This window comes from Chiloscyllium plagiosum, unplaced genomic scaffold (assembly GCF_037043375.1).
Source record: "Chiloscyllium plagiosum isolate Xiang-an unplaced genomic scaffold, Cpla_swu_hap1 HiC_scaffold_6, whole genome shotgun sequence".
NCBI classification, from domain to species: domain Eukaryota; kingdom Metazoa; phylum Chordata; class Chondrichthyes; order Orectolobiformes; family Hemiscylliidae; genus Chiloscyllium; species Chiloscyllium plagiosum.
In genome coordinates this window covers 122152080-122170321 of record NW_028270144.1, presented here as the reverse complement: position 1 = coordinate 122170321, position 18242 = coordinate 122152080, and the positions used below count along the sequence as shown (strand labels likewise).

General features: G+C 41.5%; 1 protein-coding gene across 3 annotated transcripts in view; it reads left to right on the top strand.

Moving 5' to 3' along the window:
• The window catches only part of pudp (pseudouridine 5'-phosphatase), a 37466-nt gene extending 19459 nt beyond the window's left edge, over window positions 1–18007 (top strand). For all 3 annotated transcript variants that reach the window (XM_087988405.1, XM_087988403.1, XM_087988404.1), the window contains exon 4: window positions 15498–18007. In XM_087988405.1, coding sequence (XP_087844531.1) covers window positions 15498–15674 — 177 coding nt within the window. In that variant the 3' untranslated portion in view covers window positions 15675–18007. The remainder of the gene's footprint in view (window positions 1–15497) is intronic.
• The last annotated feature ends 235 nt before the right edge of the window (window positions 18008–18242 follow it).

Below are 18242 nucleotides of genomic sequence, written 5' to 3'. Positions count from 1 at the left end.
AACAGTATAGCACAGGAACGGGCCCTTCAGTCCATGATGTTGTGCTGAACATGAATGAAACTAATCCCTTCTGCCTACCCTTGGTACAGATCCTTCCATTCCCTATATATTCATGTGCTTATTTTGTTAAATTCAGGAATCTGCTTCTTGTTTGCTGGTTGGCACGTGTTCATTGGTTGGCACGAATGTAGCTTGCCAGTTACCAGCCCAAACTTGAATGATGGGTTGCCTCTGTATCAGAGGTGGCTATGATGTTACGTGGTTTTGTGTCATTTTTAACATTCCTTGAGACAGTTTGGAATGCTTATTATGTTAAAGCGGCTTTAAAAATGACACCTACTGTTGTACCTACAGGAACAATGGCAATAATGAAGTGAAATATCTGAACAAAATTTCTTCCAACTGTGTTAGTGATCTCACAAAGATTGCATGGCAGGTTTTGACTGGCCATGAGTTATAAACAAAGGCTGGGACTTTATTCACTGGAGTGTAAGATGTTGAGAGGTGACCTTATAGATGTTTATAAGATCATGAGGGGTATAGATAGGGTTAGTGGAAGGTGTCTTTTCCCTAGCATGGAGGATTCCAAGATTAGGGGGCACATTTTTAAGATGTGAGGAGAGAGATTAAAAAAAAAACATGAGGGTAAATTTCTTTACACAAAAGGTGGTTCCTGTGTGGAATGAACTTCCTGAGCAAGTGGTGGATGTGGGCACAGTTACAATGTTTAAAAGACACCTAGATTAGTACATGAGTAAGAAATGTTTGGAAGGATATGGGCCAGGTGCAGGCAGGCGGGACTAGTTTAGTTTGGGATTATGTTCAGTATGGACCGGTTGGACCGAAGGGTCTGTTTCCATGCTGTATGACTCAACGACAGGTGTAACATTGTACTGGAAATGGTTGCATCTGAAAACTGCTCTCAGGCCACTTTGCAGAGGCATGAGGTAAATGAATGCTAAGTCAGAGAGAGGGTTAAGGTGACACAAGTTTTATCATGGAGGGGAACTTTAAGGAGGGCTTTAAAGGAGATGGGGGCATGATTAAAAAGAAGGGTGTAGGATGGGAATTTGAAATACAAGATGATGCATTTTCTTTGTACATGACCTTATGAACTGAATAATAAAGCATCAAGATCAAGTGCAAGAAAACGCAATTTAACGAGCCTGTTTTGCGGGTTTGTGATTAAGCATTAGTTTAGCTGTTGCCAGAGAACTTAAATTCTGGCCCACATGCAGTATGGGTACATTCAAATTATTTTGCAACCTGATGGTAACAAGGTTGCAGCTCTTAGAAACTGCAAAGCGATTGTTAAAAAGTAACTAATATCTTTGGAACGATCTTTGAAGTCAGATAAATCCCTTATACTAACCTCTATCAATGTGTTGGTGGGTCAAGATTATGTACAGTATTTCGGCCTCAGGAAGGAGAAATTGCTGCAGGGACTGCATTTTTTTTTAAAGGAGAAACCATATTCAAGATCCATCCAGCTAACAGATAAAAATGAGGACAATTGCCAAGTTATATCCTGTCCACAAGAAATATGACTAGTTCAAACTGCTTAATTACGATCCCATCTGTCTGCAATTGATCATCAATGAAGTAAGCGATGGAGGGAATCATTGGAAGTGCTAGGAAGTGACACTTGCTCACTGAGCTTAGTTGAGTTCCACGTGGGCTATTCAGTCCCGTTATGGCATTGCTTCAAACATGGACAAAGGAGCTAAACTCCAGAATGGATGTGAGAGTGAATACCCTTGACATCAATGCAGCATTTCACAGAGTATAACCAAACTAATGAAAATCAGGGGGAAACCTTTCACAAGTTGGAGGCTTATCTAACAGAAAAGATGATGGTTATGGCTGTTGAAGTATCTCTGCAGGAATTCTGCAGGGTAGTTTCCTCACCCCAACTGTCTTCAGCTGCTTCATCAGTGATTGTGCAACTTTACGCAATGTTCATTACCATTTATAATTCTTCAGATACTGAAGCATCCTATTTTCTTATGCAGCAAAACCTGGACAACATTCAGGCTAGGGCTGATAAGTGGCAGGCAAAATTCACCCCACACAAGTACAAGATGGTCTCCAATAAAAAGAAACTAACCGTCTCTCCTTGACATTTAATTACATTACTGTTGCTGAATCCCCAACTAACCACGTTCATCATTGACCAGAAACTGACTTTAAACACTGTGCTCACCACAGCGAATTAGAGACTGGGAATTCCCCAGTGAGTTACTCACCTGCTGTTTCCTCCAAGCTTATCCACCATCTATAAGGCCCAAGTCAGGAGTCTGATGGAATACTCTTCATTAGCTGAGATGGGTGAAGCTCCAATAATACTCAAGAAGCTCAATATCATCCAGGAGAAAGCAATTCACTTGGTCAAGTATCCCATCTGCTACCTGACGTATTCACTGTCTCTGCTACCAATGCATAATGTGCACCATCTACAAGGTGTGACTTGCTACTTTTTCAACAACACCTTTTTAGAACTGCAGCCTCAACCACCTGAAAGAGCAAGAGCAGTAGAAATACAGGAGTCACCAGCAACAAAGTTCCCCTCCAAGACACATACCATCCTGTGTAGGACTTAGCTATTCCTTTACTATTGCTGGGTCAAAAGCCCAAAACAATGGACCCTAACAGCACTGGGCATACCTTCCCCTCCCATGGATTTCAGCGACTCAGGAAGGCAACCCATCACCATCTTCTTAATGCAATCAGGGATGGGCAATACATTCCCGGCCTCACCAGTGATACCCACATCCCAGAAGTAAATTTTGAAAAAGACCTTCCCCTAACTTTAACTGCCTTCGATCAGCTTACTTCAGAGAGAGGGAGATAAAGTCACCTTTCTCATCCTCGTTTCTGAGGGTTGGACCATCGACCTCCATTAGATTGCTTATGGGCAAAGTACCATAATGGCTTGCCATTGCCTTATCCATAATGGTTGCCCTGGAAACTCTCCTGCTCTCACGACCTGCTATCACCTGAATCGGAAGAATTTGCAGGCTGACCACAAACACACCTTCCACGGACCAACAGGTCCTGGCATCGAATTCAAACTCAGGATTTCTGGCCCACAGCTAGGCTACCCACCATTCCAGCCCCTCTAGCCAGAGGACTGATGGAAACAAATCCCCAAAGATCCTGTTACTAAACACTCCCAATGAAAATTGAGTGTGTCAAGGTTGAAAAGAACCTGAAATCAAGTTCATAGAACATAGAACATTACAGCGCAGTACAGGTCCTTCGGCCCTCGATGTTGCGCCACCCTGTCATACTAATCTGAAGCCCATCCCACCTACACTATTCCATGTACGTCCATTTGCCTGTCCAATGACGACTTAAATGCACTTAAATTTGGCGAATCTACTACCAATGCAGGCAAAGCATTCCATACCTTTACTACACTCTGAGTAAAGGAACTACCTCTGACATCTATCTCCCCTCACTTTAAAGTTGTGTCCCCTTGTGTTTGCTGTCCCCATACTTGGAAAAAGGCTCTCCCTGTTCACCCTATCTAACACTCTGATTATCTTGTATGTCTCTATTATTATCTTGTATGTCTCTATTAATTTCAGGTTCCTTTAACCTTGATACACTTGCCTTGTCCAGAGGTCACCAGGTCATAAATCGAGCATATATTTTCAATACGAACACCTCTCACTGTTCTAAACACTGATGAGTTATAGGATTTTGAGGACACTTGGCAGGATAGGTTTTGAGAGGATGTCTTCTTTATGTTGGAATCTAAAGCTAGGGGCTGCAGTTTAACTGTAAGGGGGGGGGGTCTTTCATTTAAAAACTAAGTAAGGAAATGTTTCTTGTCTCAGGGGGTCATTATTCTTTGGAATTCTCTAACCCAGAGAACATTGGGGGTTTGCGTCATTGACTATTGTCTAAGTTGAGTTGGAATTTTGAATGAGGATTAGAGGGCCAGACAGCACTCTGAACAACCATAATCTTATTGAATATTGTAGCAGGTTCAGAGGGTCCAGTGGTGTATTCCTGCTCTTGTTTCTTGTAATCTTGTTAAATGATTTAGCTTTCAAATTCTTCCACAATGACAGGTTTTCTAGATTAGATTAGATTCCCTTTAGTGTGGAAACAGGCCCTTCGGTCCAACCAGTCCATACCGATCCTACGAAGAGTAACCCATCCAGACCCATTTCCCTCTGACTAATGCACCTAACACTATGGGCAATTTAGCATCTTATGTGATTGTGGGAGGAAACCCACGCAGATTCAGGGAAAATGTGCAAACTCCACACAGACAGCCGCCCGAGGCTGGTATTGAACCTGGGACCCTGGTGCTGTGAGGCAGCAGTGTTAACCACTGAGCCACCGTATCAATTAAAGATTGAAGGGAGAAAGACTTAAACATCAATATTGAGTTTGATATTTTGTGACGTTGCTAGGTGGGGTTAGATCTGACTGTGTCCAAATATGCATTGAATGGCTATGGTTCTAATTGGCATTGTAAAAGATAGCTTTGCAACCTCTAGATAAACATAAAGTGTAATTGAGCCAAGCAGCTTATGAGTTCCTTGGTTTAATTCCCTGAGCAAGCTGTACTCGTTCAGATGGGAAACCGTAGAGCTGGGGCTAAGGAAGGAAAGGACATCTAAGATTTCCATTCCTCGTTGCCCTGTGACCACTGACAGGGTGTGCATGCATATTGGGTGGGATCAGTTGAAATACTGCTTTCTGCAGATCTACTTTGCTTTCAACCTGTTGAACAAACATTGAGTCATATGTGAAGTGCATACAGAACTTCAGGGATGCTACTCCTCGAGGGAACAAAAGGAGTTGGAGCCCACGGGAAACCTCTCAGCTTTTACTTTATAACTGGACATCATCTGAAATGTAAGGTGTTCCATGGCATTGTTGGAGCTGATGATAGATGGAGAGGTGCTGAAATTACATTGGAGGTCAGAAGAGGTAATCAAAATCTGCAAGTTGGAAAGTCTGTCAATATCATAATCAATGAAAGCCCATCAACATATCACTGGTATTCTTTTAAATTCTCTCCATTTACAATGCATAGCAAAGGTATATCAAAGAATATTAGTATTAGGGTTTAAGTAATAGGTCATGGTGGGTAGGATTTTTCCCTTTATAAAGATCTCCATATACAATCTAGGGTAGTTATTGATTTTTACAGACCTGTCATTAATGGTAACTGTTGAATTATTCTTGGTAATGAATGAAGAATATTGCACAGGGCCCAGGATGTAGTATTAAAATGCATTGGCTTTATGGAGCACTTTTACACAGCAAAGCACCTGAGCCAATGGAATTTTTTTTTCTCTCTGTTGCCTCTATCTCTCCTCGTTTTTTTTGTTTGGTTTCTAGAGTTGCTTAATAACAATTTCATTATGGCAGAGGTGCTTACCCAGACTAAATGTCCTTTCTGTGCAAGGCACTGAAATGGTGGCATTCTGGGACTAATTGAATGTTTTAGCAGACTGATGCACTGTTGGTTGCTTTCAGCTTTACGCTGTTGTTGCTTGTATGTCGTTGCTTGCAACAGGGTCTGGGATAGTGCAATAATGACAACAAGTGGCAGCAAAGTGAAACTGCAATTTCTTTGCTGCTCTATTGGCTTAGAACATAAAAACAAAACAGTTGTGTATCCTCCTGTCTTCTGAATTGCTTATATTTAATTTGAATGGGAGAATGGTTGCTGGATGTTGCAAGAAAAGGCAATAATTAAAAGGAGCAAACATTACACTACTATGCAAATCAGGCAACAATTACATCTGGAAGAATGTTACAGAACACGTTACCAGCAGTGAGGAGGATACGGAGGAGACTGCAAAAGATTAACCAGGAATCCAAAATGGTGAAAGTGAGTGCTTTGGAAGAGGGTCCTGAAAAGCTGTACCATACCACCTGTGAGAGATTAGAATGAGTGAAGCTTGTTTAAATGTAAAAATATGCTGTACAGTCTGCAATTTACATTTAAAATCTTTAAGTGTGGCTTTATAGGAGTAGGTGGAGGCCATTCAGACCCATGACCAACTTCTGCCATTCATTTGGAACATGGGTAATCTATACTTTAATCCAATGTTTGTGCAGCCTCTGGGCGGGTCTGGCACGTTAGCTTCTGCTTCTGTGAGTTGCTGCTATGCACAGATCCTGGAGGTCTAATAGTAGGGGGAAACAAATTACAGGTAACATTCCTTGAGCTGTATTTAGAATCATAGAGTTATACAGCATGGAAACAGAGCCCATGGTCCAACCCATCCATGCTGATCAAATTTTACAAATTACACTAATCTCACTTGTCTGTGTTTGGCCCATATCCCTCGAAATCTTTCCTATTCATGTACCTGTCCAAATGTCTTTTACATGTTTCATCTGTACCTGCATTCACAACCGCCTCTAGAAGTTCATTCTAAATATGAACATGTGAAAAGGTCCCCCCTCAGGTTCCTTTTAAATCTTTCCCCTCTCACCTTAAAAATATGCCCTCGAGTTTTGAACTTCACCACCGCAGGGAAAAGGCACTTACTCTTCATCTTATCAATGCCCTTATCATGATTTTATAAACCTCTACAAGTCACCCCTCACCCCTCCTATGCGCCAGTGGAAAAAGTCTCAGTCTGTCCAGCGTCTCCTTCACCTGATGAAGGAGCAGCACTCCAAGAGTTTGAGATTTCAGATAAACCTGTTGGACTATAAGCTGGTGTTGTGGGACTTCTGACTTCAGCTTCTCCATGTAACTGAAACCGTCCAGTCCTGGCAGTATTCTTGTAAATTTTTTCTGAACCTCTCCAATTTAATAATATCCTACCTATAGCAGAGCAACCAGAACTGTATGCAGTACTATTTAGCTGCCTTTTTACTTCTCTTCATCCCTTAATATCATTAGTCATCAAAAATTTATCAATCTCAGATTTGACAATTGAAATTGATCTAAAATCCATGGCCTTCTTTTGAGAGGGAGTGTTTCAGATTTCCATTACGCTTTGTATGAAAATACACTTCTTAATTTCACTTCTAAATGGCTTCATTCTAACTATCTCCCTTGTCTCAGCAGAGATAATAGCTTCTCTGTGTCCATGTTATTGAATCCTTTTATCATTTTTAAACACCCCTGTTAGGTTACACCTCAACCTCCCAAACTATTGAAAGCAACCTACAAAACCCAGTAACTCAGTAAAGTTGACAAACAGCTTGCATAAAAAACTTACAGCCCCAAGAAAGATGTGACAACTTGAGAAATAATGTACAACTGAAAAACAACCCTTAATAAAAGCCAGTCGCCAAGATAGCTGTTTCAAGAGGGCTAAGTAAGTTAATTTATTTTTTATTACTTCGGAGTTCAAGGTTTTTATTATTGTTTTGGGATCACATTCTGCAATTCAGTTTGGTTTCTGTGCAGAGAAAAAAAATTAAAGTTGAATACTAGAGGAGATGAAAAAATCTGACCTCAACAATCAGACAGTATTCAAACAAGTTTCATGCTAAGGAGTGGCAGATAAACTGAAGTCAAGGAAAAGTATTTTCACTGGCTGACAGGTGGTGTGTGGCTCAGTTAGCAGCACTGTCTCTCGTTTCTGAGTCAGAACATTGTGTTTATTTTGAGACTTGAGCATATAATCCTTTTGGATACTCCATACCTTGTCAGCTGCCTTCTGGATGATTGCACAATGTTCAGCACCATTCAGAATTCCTCAGAAATCTAAATAAAGCATGACCTGGATAACATTTGGGCTTTGGCTGATAATTGGTAAGTAACGTTTGAAATGCCTAGCAATGGCCGTCTCGGGACAGAGGTTAAAATTCTGTGGTGAGTACCTCTTCACCTGCCCTCCCAGTGCCTTTCCACTACCTACAAGGCACAGGCCAGGAGTGTGATGGAATATTCTTCACTTGCCAGAATAAGTGTAGCTTGACGCTATCCAGGATAAAGCACCCACTCCATTCACACCCCATCCACAACCTTCAGCATTCACTCTCTTCACCATGATGTACAGTGGCAACAGTATGGACCTACAAGATGAACTGAGACACTCCCTCACCAACACCTTGCAAACCCATGATTTCCGCCTCTTAGAAGGAGAGCAGGAGATACATGGGTACGTCACCACCTGCAAGTTCCCCGCCAAGCCCCTCAATGTTCTGACTTGGAACTATATTGCCAATCACTGAGTCAAAACTACCCTCCTGACAACACACTGGATGTGCCTCAGTCACATGGAAGGCATTAGTAGTTCAAAGGCCTGGAACTCTCTCACTGCAGGTGTTTGTATTATTCAAGGGCTGCAGTATTTCAAGGAAGAAGCTCAATACCACCTTTTCGAGAGACATTAGGGCTGGGCTGTAATTGCTGGCTCCAACCAGCGGTTGCCATGTCCTAAGAATGTGGCAAGTGCCTGTGACCAGTGGAGTGCCACAAGGATCGGTGCTGGGTCCACTACTTTCCGTCATTTATATAAATGATTTGGATGCAAGCATAAGAGATTTAGTTAGTAACTTTGCAGATGACACCAAAATTAGAGGTGTAGGGGACAGCGAAGAAGGTTACCTCAGATTACAACAGGATGTTGATCAGATGAACCAATGGGTTGAAGAGTGGCAGATGGAGTTTAATCCAGATAAATGCGAGGTGGTGCGTTTTGGGAAAGCAAATCGTAGCAGGACTTATACACTTAATGGTAAAGTCCTAGGGGAGTGTTTCTGAACAGAGACCTTGGAATGCAGGTTCATAGCTCCTTGAAAGTGGAGTCGCGGGGAGATAGGATAGTGAAGAAGGCGTTTGTTATGCTTTCCTTCATTGGTCAGAGAATTGAGTACAGGAGTTGAGAGGTCATGTTGTGACTGTGCAGGACATTGGTTAGGCCACTTTTCGAATATTGTGTGCAATTCTGGTCTCCTTCCTATTGGAAGGGTTCAGAAAAAAGATTTATAAGGTTGTTGCCAGGGTTGGAGGATTTGAGCTATAGGGAGAGGTTGAATAGGTTGGTGCTGTTTTCCCTGGAGCATCGGATGCCTAATAGAGGTTTATAAAATCATGAGGGGCATGGATAGGATAAATAGACAAAATATTTTCCCTGAGGTGGGGGAGTCCAGAACTAGAGGGCATAGGTTTAGGGTGAGAGGGGAAAGATATAAAAGAGACCTAAGGGGCAACTTTTTCACGCAGAGGGCGGTGCGTGTGTGGAATGAGCTGCCAGAGGAAGTGGTGGAGGCTGGTACAATTGCAACATTTAAAAGACATTTTCATGGGTATATGAATAGGAAGGGTTTGGAGGAATGGGGCAGGGTGCTGGCAGGTGGGACTAGATTGGGTCGGCATGGACGGTTGGACCGAAGGGTCTGTTTCCGTGCTGTAAATCTCTATGATCATGCTGGTACCTCCCATGCGTATATAGGCTCAATCATAATAGCTTAGGCAGTAGTGTTAGATTCAGGAAAAAAAAGGCATACAAATGTATCAAGGATTGAGGTTGAAATATGCAAGTATCAGAGAAGGATGAGGAAGAAGCATGCTGAATACTCAGCAGGATTGAATATAAATCTGCCGTTGTAGGGAGACCGGTATAATGAATTACCTGGTTGGTAGGAAGAGCTCACTGAAATGAGATGGGAGATGAATGCACTGGATTACTTGAAACGTCGGTGATTTGCATGGAATTCAGTCAGGTTTTGATAAGCCAGCCAAAACACACTTGGGGATTTTTGATTGCATATTTCACATCCTGTGAGTTCTTGACCTGATCAAATCAATAGATGTTGTCTGGATGTCCAGCACCTGGTAGGACTTAATTTATATACAGCTCTGAAATTTATCTTTAGCTGTAGGTCAGTGGCAGTGGGCAGAGATTCAGAACAGGGAACCAGCAGCAATCATCCTGGCAGCAGTTTGTGAAGAGTGTGTCATTATTCAAATGGACAAATATGGGTCCTCGTTGCACATTAAGAATTTGAATAAACAGTTTTAATCTGTCAGACTCTGTATATGGAATAGGTTTTAATAATCAGCCAAGCTGCCTGGGATTGGGTGCCTTCCATTCTGGTGGATAATAAAGGTTCCACTGTATCGTTAAGTGCACACAAGCGATTTGCTTTGGTTTGCAGCTCACCAGAACTATGAAAATAACTTTCCCTGTGCAGCTTATGTGAGTGGATTTTCTTTTTCAGGCTCACCATGGTGATTTTCCACATTAAATGGGATTTAGCTTTTTGGGTCCTAAGATGCCACAAAATAACACTTGCAGCTTTCTCTGCACAAATTTGCATTCCCCCCACCTCCCTCCTCTTCCACCTTTATTGTTCATGGATCCTCTATTCACATTTTACAAATACACACCTTTTTTTTACATTTCATAAAAAAACTTTAAGCCTTCGCTCAAGGAAGTGTGTGAAAGTGAAGACGTAAAATGGGCACATCAAATGCCTCAAGACCGTGTATGCAAGAAACATATTTTCCTGTGTTTGTTCATGGGATGAATGTGTCACTGGCTAGGCCTGTATTTGTTGTCCATCCCTAATTGCCCAGTGGGTAGTTTCAGAGTCAGCCACATTGCTGTGGGTCTGGAGACACATGTGAGCCAGACCAGGCAAGGATAGACAGGCTAATAATTGGCTGGAAGAACACAACAAGCCAGGCAGCTTCAGGAGGTGGAAAGGTCGACATTTCGGGTGTAACCCTTCAGCCAAGGCTGTTCAGATGCTGCCTGGCTTGTTGTGTTTTTTTGAGCCTCCTGTTGTCTATTTTGGATAACAGTATCTGCAGTTTCTGTCTCAGACCAGGCAAGGCTGGCAGTTTCCTTCCCCAAAGGGCATTCATGAACCAGATGGCTTTTTAATCCAACAGTAGATTCGTGGTCATCATTAGACTCTTAATTCCAAGAATTTTTGTTGAATTCAAATCCACCTATCTGCCATGGTGGGATTCAAACCCAGGTCCCCAGAACATTCCCTGGGTCTCTCGATGAACAGTCCAATGATAGAACCACTAAGCCATCACCTCCCCAACATTATATTATGTTTTATATTGTGACGGCATAATACCTGATAGGAGCAAACAAGAGTGAGGAATAAAGTTGAACTGGCAATCACTCCTCCAGCTTTCCTTTGTCGTCTTCTGTCCCCCTCATTTACTGTTGTTGGCTGAATCTCCTCTCTGGTAATGTGCAAGCTGAAAGCTGCCCCACCAGCATGAACCTCGCGGCCCCATAGACGACCAAATGAAAGGAATGCACCTTCTCCCATAATTGCCTGCTGCTTGTTGTGTCCATTGGGTCATTCGCAAAGATCACGATGGTCACTGGGCCTCAGGCAGACTGGAATCTCTGGGACAGCTTGCATTCACCAAATAAAACAAGAGATCTCTGACAGTGGTGTCTCTGGGAGGGAAAGAAAATACTTGATTTATACAGTCACATGCTTCTCAAATCTTACAACTTAATCTTTTTTTTTGCTGCATTCACTGTTGTAATTCATGAAACAAACAGTTAATTTTGCACTCAGTGCACTGACAAACACCAATATGACATTGATCAGATCATCTGTTTTGGTCAAACAGCACAGAAACAGACCCTTTGGTCCAAGTCATCGAGGCCGACCAAGTTTCCCAAACTAAACTAGGCCCACTTGCCTGTGTATGGCCCATATTCCTCTAAACCTTCTGTCCAAATGTCTTTTAAAGGTTGTAACTGTACCTGCATCTACCACTTCATCTGGCAGTTCATTTCACATATGATCCCCTCTTTGTGTGAAAAGGTTGGCCCTCAGAACACTTTTAAATCTTTCTCCTCTCACCTTAAAAATGTGCCCTCTTGCTTGGAACTCCTCTATCCTAGGCAAAAGGCATTTGTTGTTTACCTGATCAATGCCCCTCATGATTTTGTGAACCTCTATAAAGTTAGCCTTCGGTTTCCTCTTGATTGAGAGAGAAATATTAGCCTGATCAACTGTGAAATAGTGTCATGGGATATTTTATATCCACTGGAGTAGTCAAATAGGAAGCCTTCATTCATTGTCTCATCTGAAAATGTGGCATCTCCTATAGTGCAGATCACCTTCAGTAGAGTCATACAGTCACAGAGGTCTACAGCATGGAAACAGGCCTTTCGGCCCAACTTGCCCATACCGTCCATTACTACAAAGGAGCATCAGTCTTGACTTTTGTTCTCAGATCTTGGAGTGGAGACTCAGAGGCGAGAATGCAGCTAACCGAGCCACACAATATGTGCACCTTTGCTTTAAGATTCGTTCGTTCAGTTTTTAGTATCCATCCCCAAATTTTAGGAAAAGCTTGGTCGAGAGAGACACATTAAAAGTAACAGAAAGATAACACATTGATAAAACCAGGGGGCTGTAGCAGTCTTAATGAAACTTCAAATGTAGGCTTGTGATCTAGAGATAGCCTTTTTCACATTTCTGAGCATTGTCTATATCTCTGTTGCTATGATCCGACTTGACAGGTACAGCATTGCTGTGTACTTTTTGGATGTCACTAAACCCACATTCCAAACTTATTGAAGATCAAGAATGGAACAGCCTTTCAATTCTCAGCATATTAGCGCCTATAGATTGTTATTAATCTGACATTGCTCTCATAACTTGCTGGTTTGCAGCTTGACCTTGTACAGCATTCCACTGTCCATAATCTGTATTCAGAGCAGCCCACTTCATCATAGTGCATCATGGGAATATGAATGGACCCGACATGAGGGGGAGAAAGAGTTTAATTTTTTGTCACAACTATCCTTTGAAATCTGTAATACTAGGCAGGGGTGAATGTGAGTGGTGAACAATCTTATTTCCTGTATCTTTATTAGATGAAACTGAGACCGAAACAGTCATCCATTCTCTCATCTATGACAATAAGAAATACCTTAAAATTTAGCTGCTGCCTTTCAACAATTTTCCTCTCCTTTTTCAATATCTGGTGATAATGAGGATGATTCAGTCCTTCTGCAGGCGCTATGCAATATCTTGTTGTTCTTCTCTTCCACCAAATTTGTAATGCACACCAGTTCAATGCTGATGAGGAACAAATGTCTTTCATTGTGGTCAAAAGCAAACATGACGAGTATGCGCATACTATAACAAATAAGCAGAATGATTATAGATCATTAAGGTGCCTTCTGTGGGAATGAAAAGTTTTACTTACCTCTAGTTTCAGGGAAATAGTTAAGCCCTTCCATTATGCAGATTACTGGGCTAATAATTGGTTGCTCCCATATAGCTAGTTCTGAGACATCACTGAAGTCAATTAGATCTTTCAGTGCAAGCTTGTCAAGTACATTTCTATGCTATATCTGGATACCAAAGATTTCTGAAAGGGACTGATAATGCTATTTTGTGTAGCTTTTAAGCTTACTCACAAAAGTCAGACCATATCTCAGTTGTGGTTTCAGAGCTTTGAGCAGACAGACCGAGAGCTTTTCAGAGACTTTAAGTTAATGCTATGGAGTGGGTAGACACTCTGCAACAAAGCCAATTGGCAAGGTCTGCTTTTACTTTGACGTGCATATCGTGAGAAGCATTCAAAGCAGTAATGGAGATGGACTGTCTAGGGCATGATAAAAGACTAATACGGAGGGGTTACTGTCACCAAAATATTATTCTATGTAAAACCTGTAATTGAGACGCACTTTGAAACACAAAGGAGAGTTGCACAGCCATTGAAGTTAAATCTGAGCAGAGTACAAGTGTGTTTCAAAGTTTCGAGGACAAGGAAGTTTGAGAAAAATCACAATACAAAGATTTCAAAAGGATTCCGACAAATTGAATAGAAAACAAATGTGATTGTTGCTGTTTACTTTGATCAAAAATGCACTGATTTAAAGGTGCATGAAAGAGATTGGCTTGCATGCTTGATGGTGTGTGGAAAGAAAAATCAAGAGAAACCCATTTTGCCTTAATTTTGTATTTTCTTTACATTGTCGCTTTCTAATAGGACACAATGGAGTGGTGAGGTGATGGCATAGTGAAATATCACTACAATAGTTATCCAGAACCCTGGACTAATGTTCTGGGGGTTGTAGCCTCAGATCCTACCTTGGCAGACACTGAAATTTATATTCATTAGCCTAATGGCAACCACTGTTGATGTTATGAAAACCCATCTTGTTCACGAATGTTCTTTACTGGAGGAAATTTGGACCTTACCTGGTCTGGCCTAGATGTGACTCCAGACCCACAAAAGGAGTAGGAGTAAATTACTGCAGATGCTGTAATCTGTACTGAAAACAACAAATGCTGCAGATCGCAGTGGCTCAGGCAACATCCATGGAGAGAGAACAAGCTAACGTTTGATCCTCAATGACTTCTCATCAGAGCTGACATGAAATGTGGAGGGGGAAAAATGTATGGTTGACTCTTAACTACCCTCTGGGAGAAAGTAAGGACTGCAGATGCTGGAGATCAAAGTCTAAAAATGTGGTGCCGAATGGGAAAGCAGTTCAGGTAAAAATCTGATGAAGGGCTTATGCCTGAAGTATCGATTCTCCTGTTCCTCGGATGCTGCCTGATTTGCTGTGGTTTTCCAGCACCACATTTTTCTACTCTTAACTGCCTTCTGGGCAATTACAGATTGCAATAACTGCTGTCCTGGAGAGGTGATGTGCATATCCCATGAACAAATAGTAAAATAAAAATGCTACATTTATTTCACTCCTGAAACTTTGAAAGCATTTTAAAATCACAGCAGATTAAGTTGTCTGAGTGAGATTATTTGAGTAATTGTCCCTTGCAGAATTTTGTACTTGGCCTGTGCTGAATTGACTGACTACAGCCACGGTAATGTTTTGGAGGCAGTGGTCTACCTCACGTTCTTAGGAACTAGAGAAAAAGGTGGGGGGTGAAAGCTGTCAGGGTTGCCATTTTTTAAAATGTTATGAGATAGGATGAGTAAACAAATAAAGTGGAGGGCGTCACGGTGGCTCAGTGGTTAGTACTGCAGCCTCACAATGCCAGGGAACCGGGTTCAATTCTAGCCTCGGGCAACTGTCTGTGTAGAGTTTGCTTATTCTCCTCATGTCTGTGTGGGTTTCTTCCAAGTGCTCCAGTTTCCTCCCACAGTCCAAAGATGTGGATTGGCCAAGCTAAATTGCCCATGGTGTCTAGACATGTGTAGGCTAGGTGGATTAGTCATTGGAAATTCAGGGTTACAGGAATAGGGTAGAGGGGGTGGGTTTGGGTGGACTGTTCTTCAGAGGGTTGGTGTGGACTCGATGGGTCGAATGGCCTGCTTCCACACAATAGGAATTCCATGATGGTGATGATCCTAAAGTTCAGTCCCTCATGATTGAATAACAAGTTGACTTTCATTGACTAGTTTAGCACATAAAGAAGGGCTAGTTGAATGTAATACCAGAGGGTGTCAAATGGAGAGTGCAGTCAAGATCCAAACCATTAGTGTCTGGATGAAAGTGTGAAGAGAAAGGGAAAACTAAGAGGTTGAGGGCAAACAAGAGAAATTGTATTTTTCTCATAGGCATGCTTTCTTTCTTTCTTTCCATTAGTGTCTTGTATTTGAAGATTCCCCGAATGGAGTTACAGGCGCATTGGCAGCAGGAATGCAAGTCGTCCAGATTCCAGATCCACACCTTGACCCAGAACTGACAAAGCCAGCCACCTTGGTACTCAAGTCAATGGAGGATTTCAAGCCAGAATTGTTTGGTTTGCCTGCATACAAGTAGAAACAGTTTCTGGGCACAGATTGGAACTTCTGTCTTTCTCTTTATCTGCTTTTTATTTTCTTTCTATTTCCTCCCAGAGCATGTGATGAAAGAAGACGTTTCACCAACACATTGGGTTTTGCTTATTGAGTTCCACCATTTCCCAATTTGCACAACCTGTTTGAAAACAAATGGAGTGACCCATGCAACACTCACACCACCAATGCTAAGTCAAAAGCTGAGGCCTGCACCTCTGCCAGCACCTCCACTATCAATCAGGCCTTCATGTGGGTGTGCCTTTATGTTTCTTAGAGTGAGTTGCAACCAAGCTAAGGCAGCTAATATGACTTGCAGTATCTGGGGCATTCTGTCATAACATCGGAGCTGTTGTTGTTGGACATGCAAGAACTACCTCGTGATTATTTTCAGTTTTGTTTTACATTGGGTCTAGGTCACCTAGGAGCAGACTTCAAAGTGAAATGCCTGACATGCAGGCACTGCTGGTTTGCCTCTCCATAATGTGTGCCTTAGGTCCCCATTTGGTTTTCTGGATAACCAATAGGAGGACAGTAAGCAGCTTCTTGGTTCAGCTGCTTCCCCATTGGCCAGTACAAATCTGCCAGTTACTGTAAAATTCATTGATAATGGAAGGATTCATTTCTTAGCATCTCTGGCATAAAAGGAAAATCTCATTATCATTATCATGCTAGTGTTATGATGCCTTTCATCATTGGGCTCTGTGTTGCTAATCATCCTTCCCCAGGTCAAGCTGATTATCCTATTCCCAGTCAAATCTTCAGTGGAAACGAACAAGTTAATTCCTTCCTTATGCTTTCTGAGTTGCTCTAACAGCTCTCTCTCTCTCTCTCTCTCTCTCTCTCAGCTCTTGATTGTTTAAAACCTTCTGATTGATTGTCACCTCATACCTTGCAAACTAATGTCATTTTATTGCAGTCCAAAGTATGCTTCATGATATTATACATGTTAAAAGACTGAAGCAGAAAGACCAAAGAACGAGTGTGGTCTATGCAGCCAGACCCACTCAAATTAGATTTTCTATTTGATCTTTTCAGAGTTTATTACATACCTCTGGAGCAGATGGCACTTGAACCTGGACCTCTTGGTTCAGAAGAATGCTCAAAATGATCAGGATAGGTTGATCTGCAGCTGAAAACAATGAATACGAAATAGCAATCAAAGGCTTTGAAGGCTTCTTGTGGTGTAGTGGTAGTGTGTCTAACTCTGGGCTAGGAGACCTGTGTGTCAGATCACCCTGAACAGGTCGATTATCAAAGAAAAAAGATCAAATGCTTTAAATGGCAATGTAAACTGCAGAGCCAAAGTTTGAAGAGAGAAACTTGTAATCTAAACACCAGGGTCAAATGTGTAATTTTTACAGTAATATCCTGTACATGTTTTTACTTTGATATTTTAAACCTTAAGAACAGTTTTGTCTTTAACTTTGTTTCCTAACACCCTCCCAATCCATCAGTGCCACCTGTTTTGATGCACTTTGACAGCTAAGCCACTCTGCCTCATTGTTTTGGACAGCATCCTCACTGAGATAGGAGAAGTTGTCATTTCATCACTTGTTTTTCCAGCTGTGATTTCAGAGCTGCCACCTTTCTGTCCATTTGACTTCATTGCTGAGAGTGGCCCAACCCATACAGTCAACTTGTGTCACACGCTGCTTCTGTCAGATTGCAACAAAAATTACCTCAGAATATACTGTACAAAGCTGCAGGTGACTGTAAAATAGACTGTAAGTGTGTACTGCACATGGAATTTGTCATTGGTTCTGTTTGTAATTGTGGAGAGGTTAACGTTAAAACATTACTCAGGGCATTCATTCCAGCTTCTACAGATATGGGCCTAGTAACTAATGCTTCGCACAGTGCTGCTAAATTGAAACTATAACTCATTCTCCAATAACCAAAATATTATGAACAGATGACTATGACTCTGAGGGAAATTATATTTCCACTAATTTTGGAAATGTAAGATAGTCATATTTGGGTTATTCAGCATATTTTTGGGGGAAGAATAAATTTTACACTGCATTCAACCTGATGACAGGTGCTTGAAATGGTGAATTCATGATTACAATATTATCATCCTCATCTTGAGTATAAGTATTCAAACAGAAAATGAAGGTGCATGCACACATTTATCTGCTGAGTGTGCTGTCCATATATATTTATAGTTTGGATTATATTGTTAAAGTGAGCGTGTTCATCTTTTATAGGTATGCTAGATATATCTTCCATTTCCTAGGTTTTTGATTTTCCTGTTCTGGTAATTCTGTTGTTTGCAAAATTTGTCTTTTATTGGGAATAAATCTCTCTGTGATGGTTGTTTTGCTCATTTTCTACTAATATTTGATGATTGCCCTATCTATTACATTTCACTGCCTTGGAGAAGATATAATTATTGATGGATTTTGCTCGTTAGAAATGATCACAAAACGCTTTCATAACGAAACTCCATGTCGAGTAAGAATCCAATTTATTGGCTTTGCACCTCAAAGGAATAATATTTGTATGATACTAGACCTTAATTCACCTCTTCAAATGGAGTTCTGAGCTACAA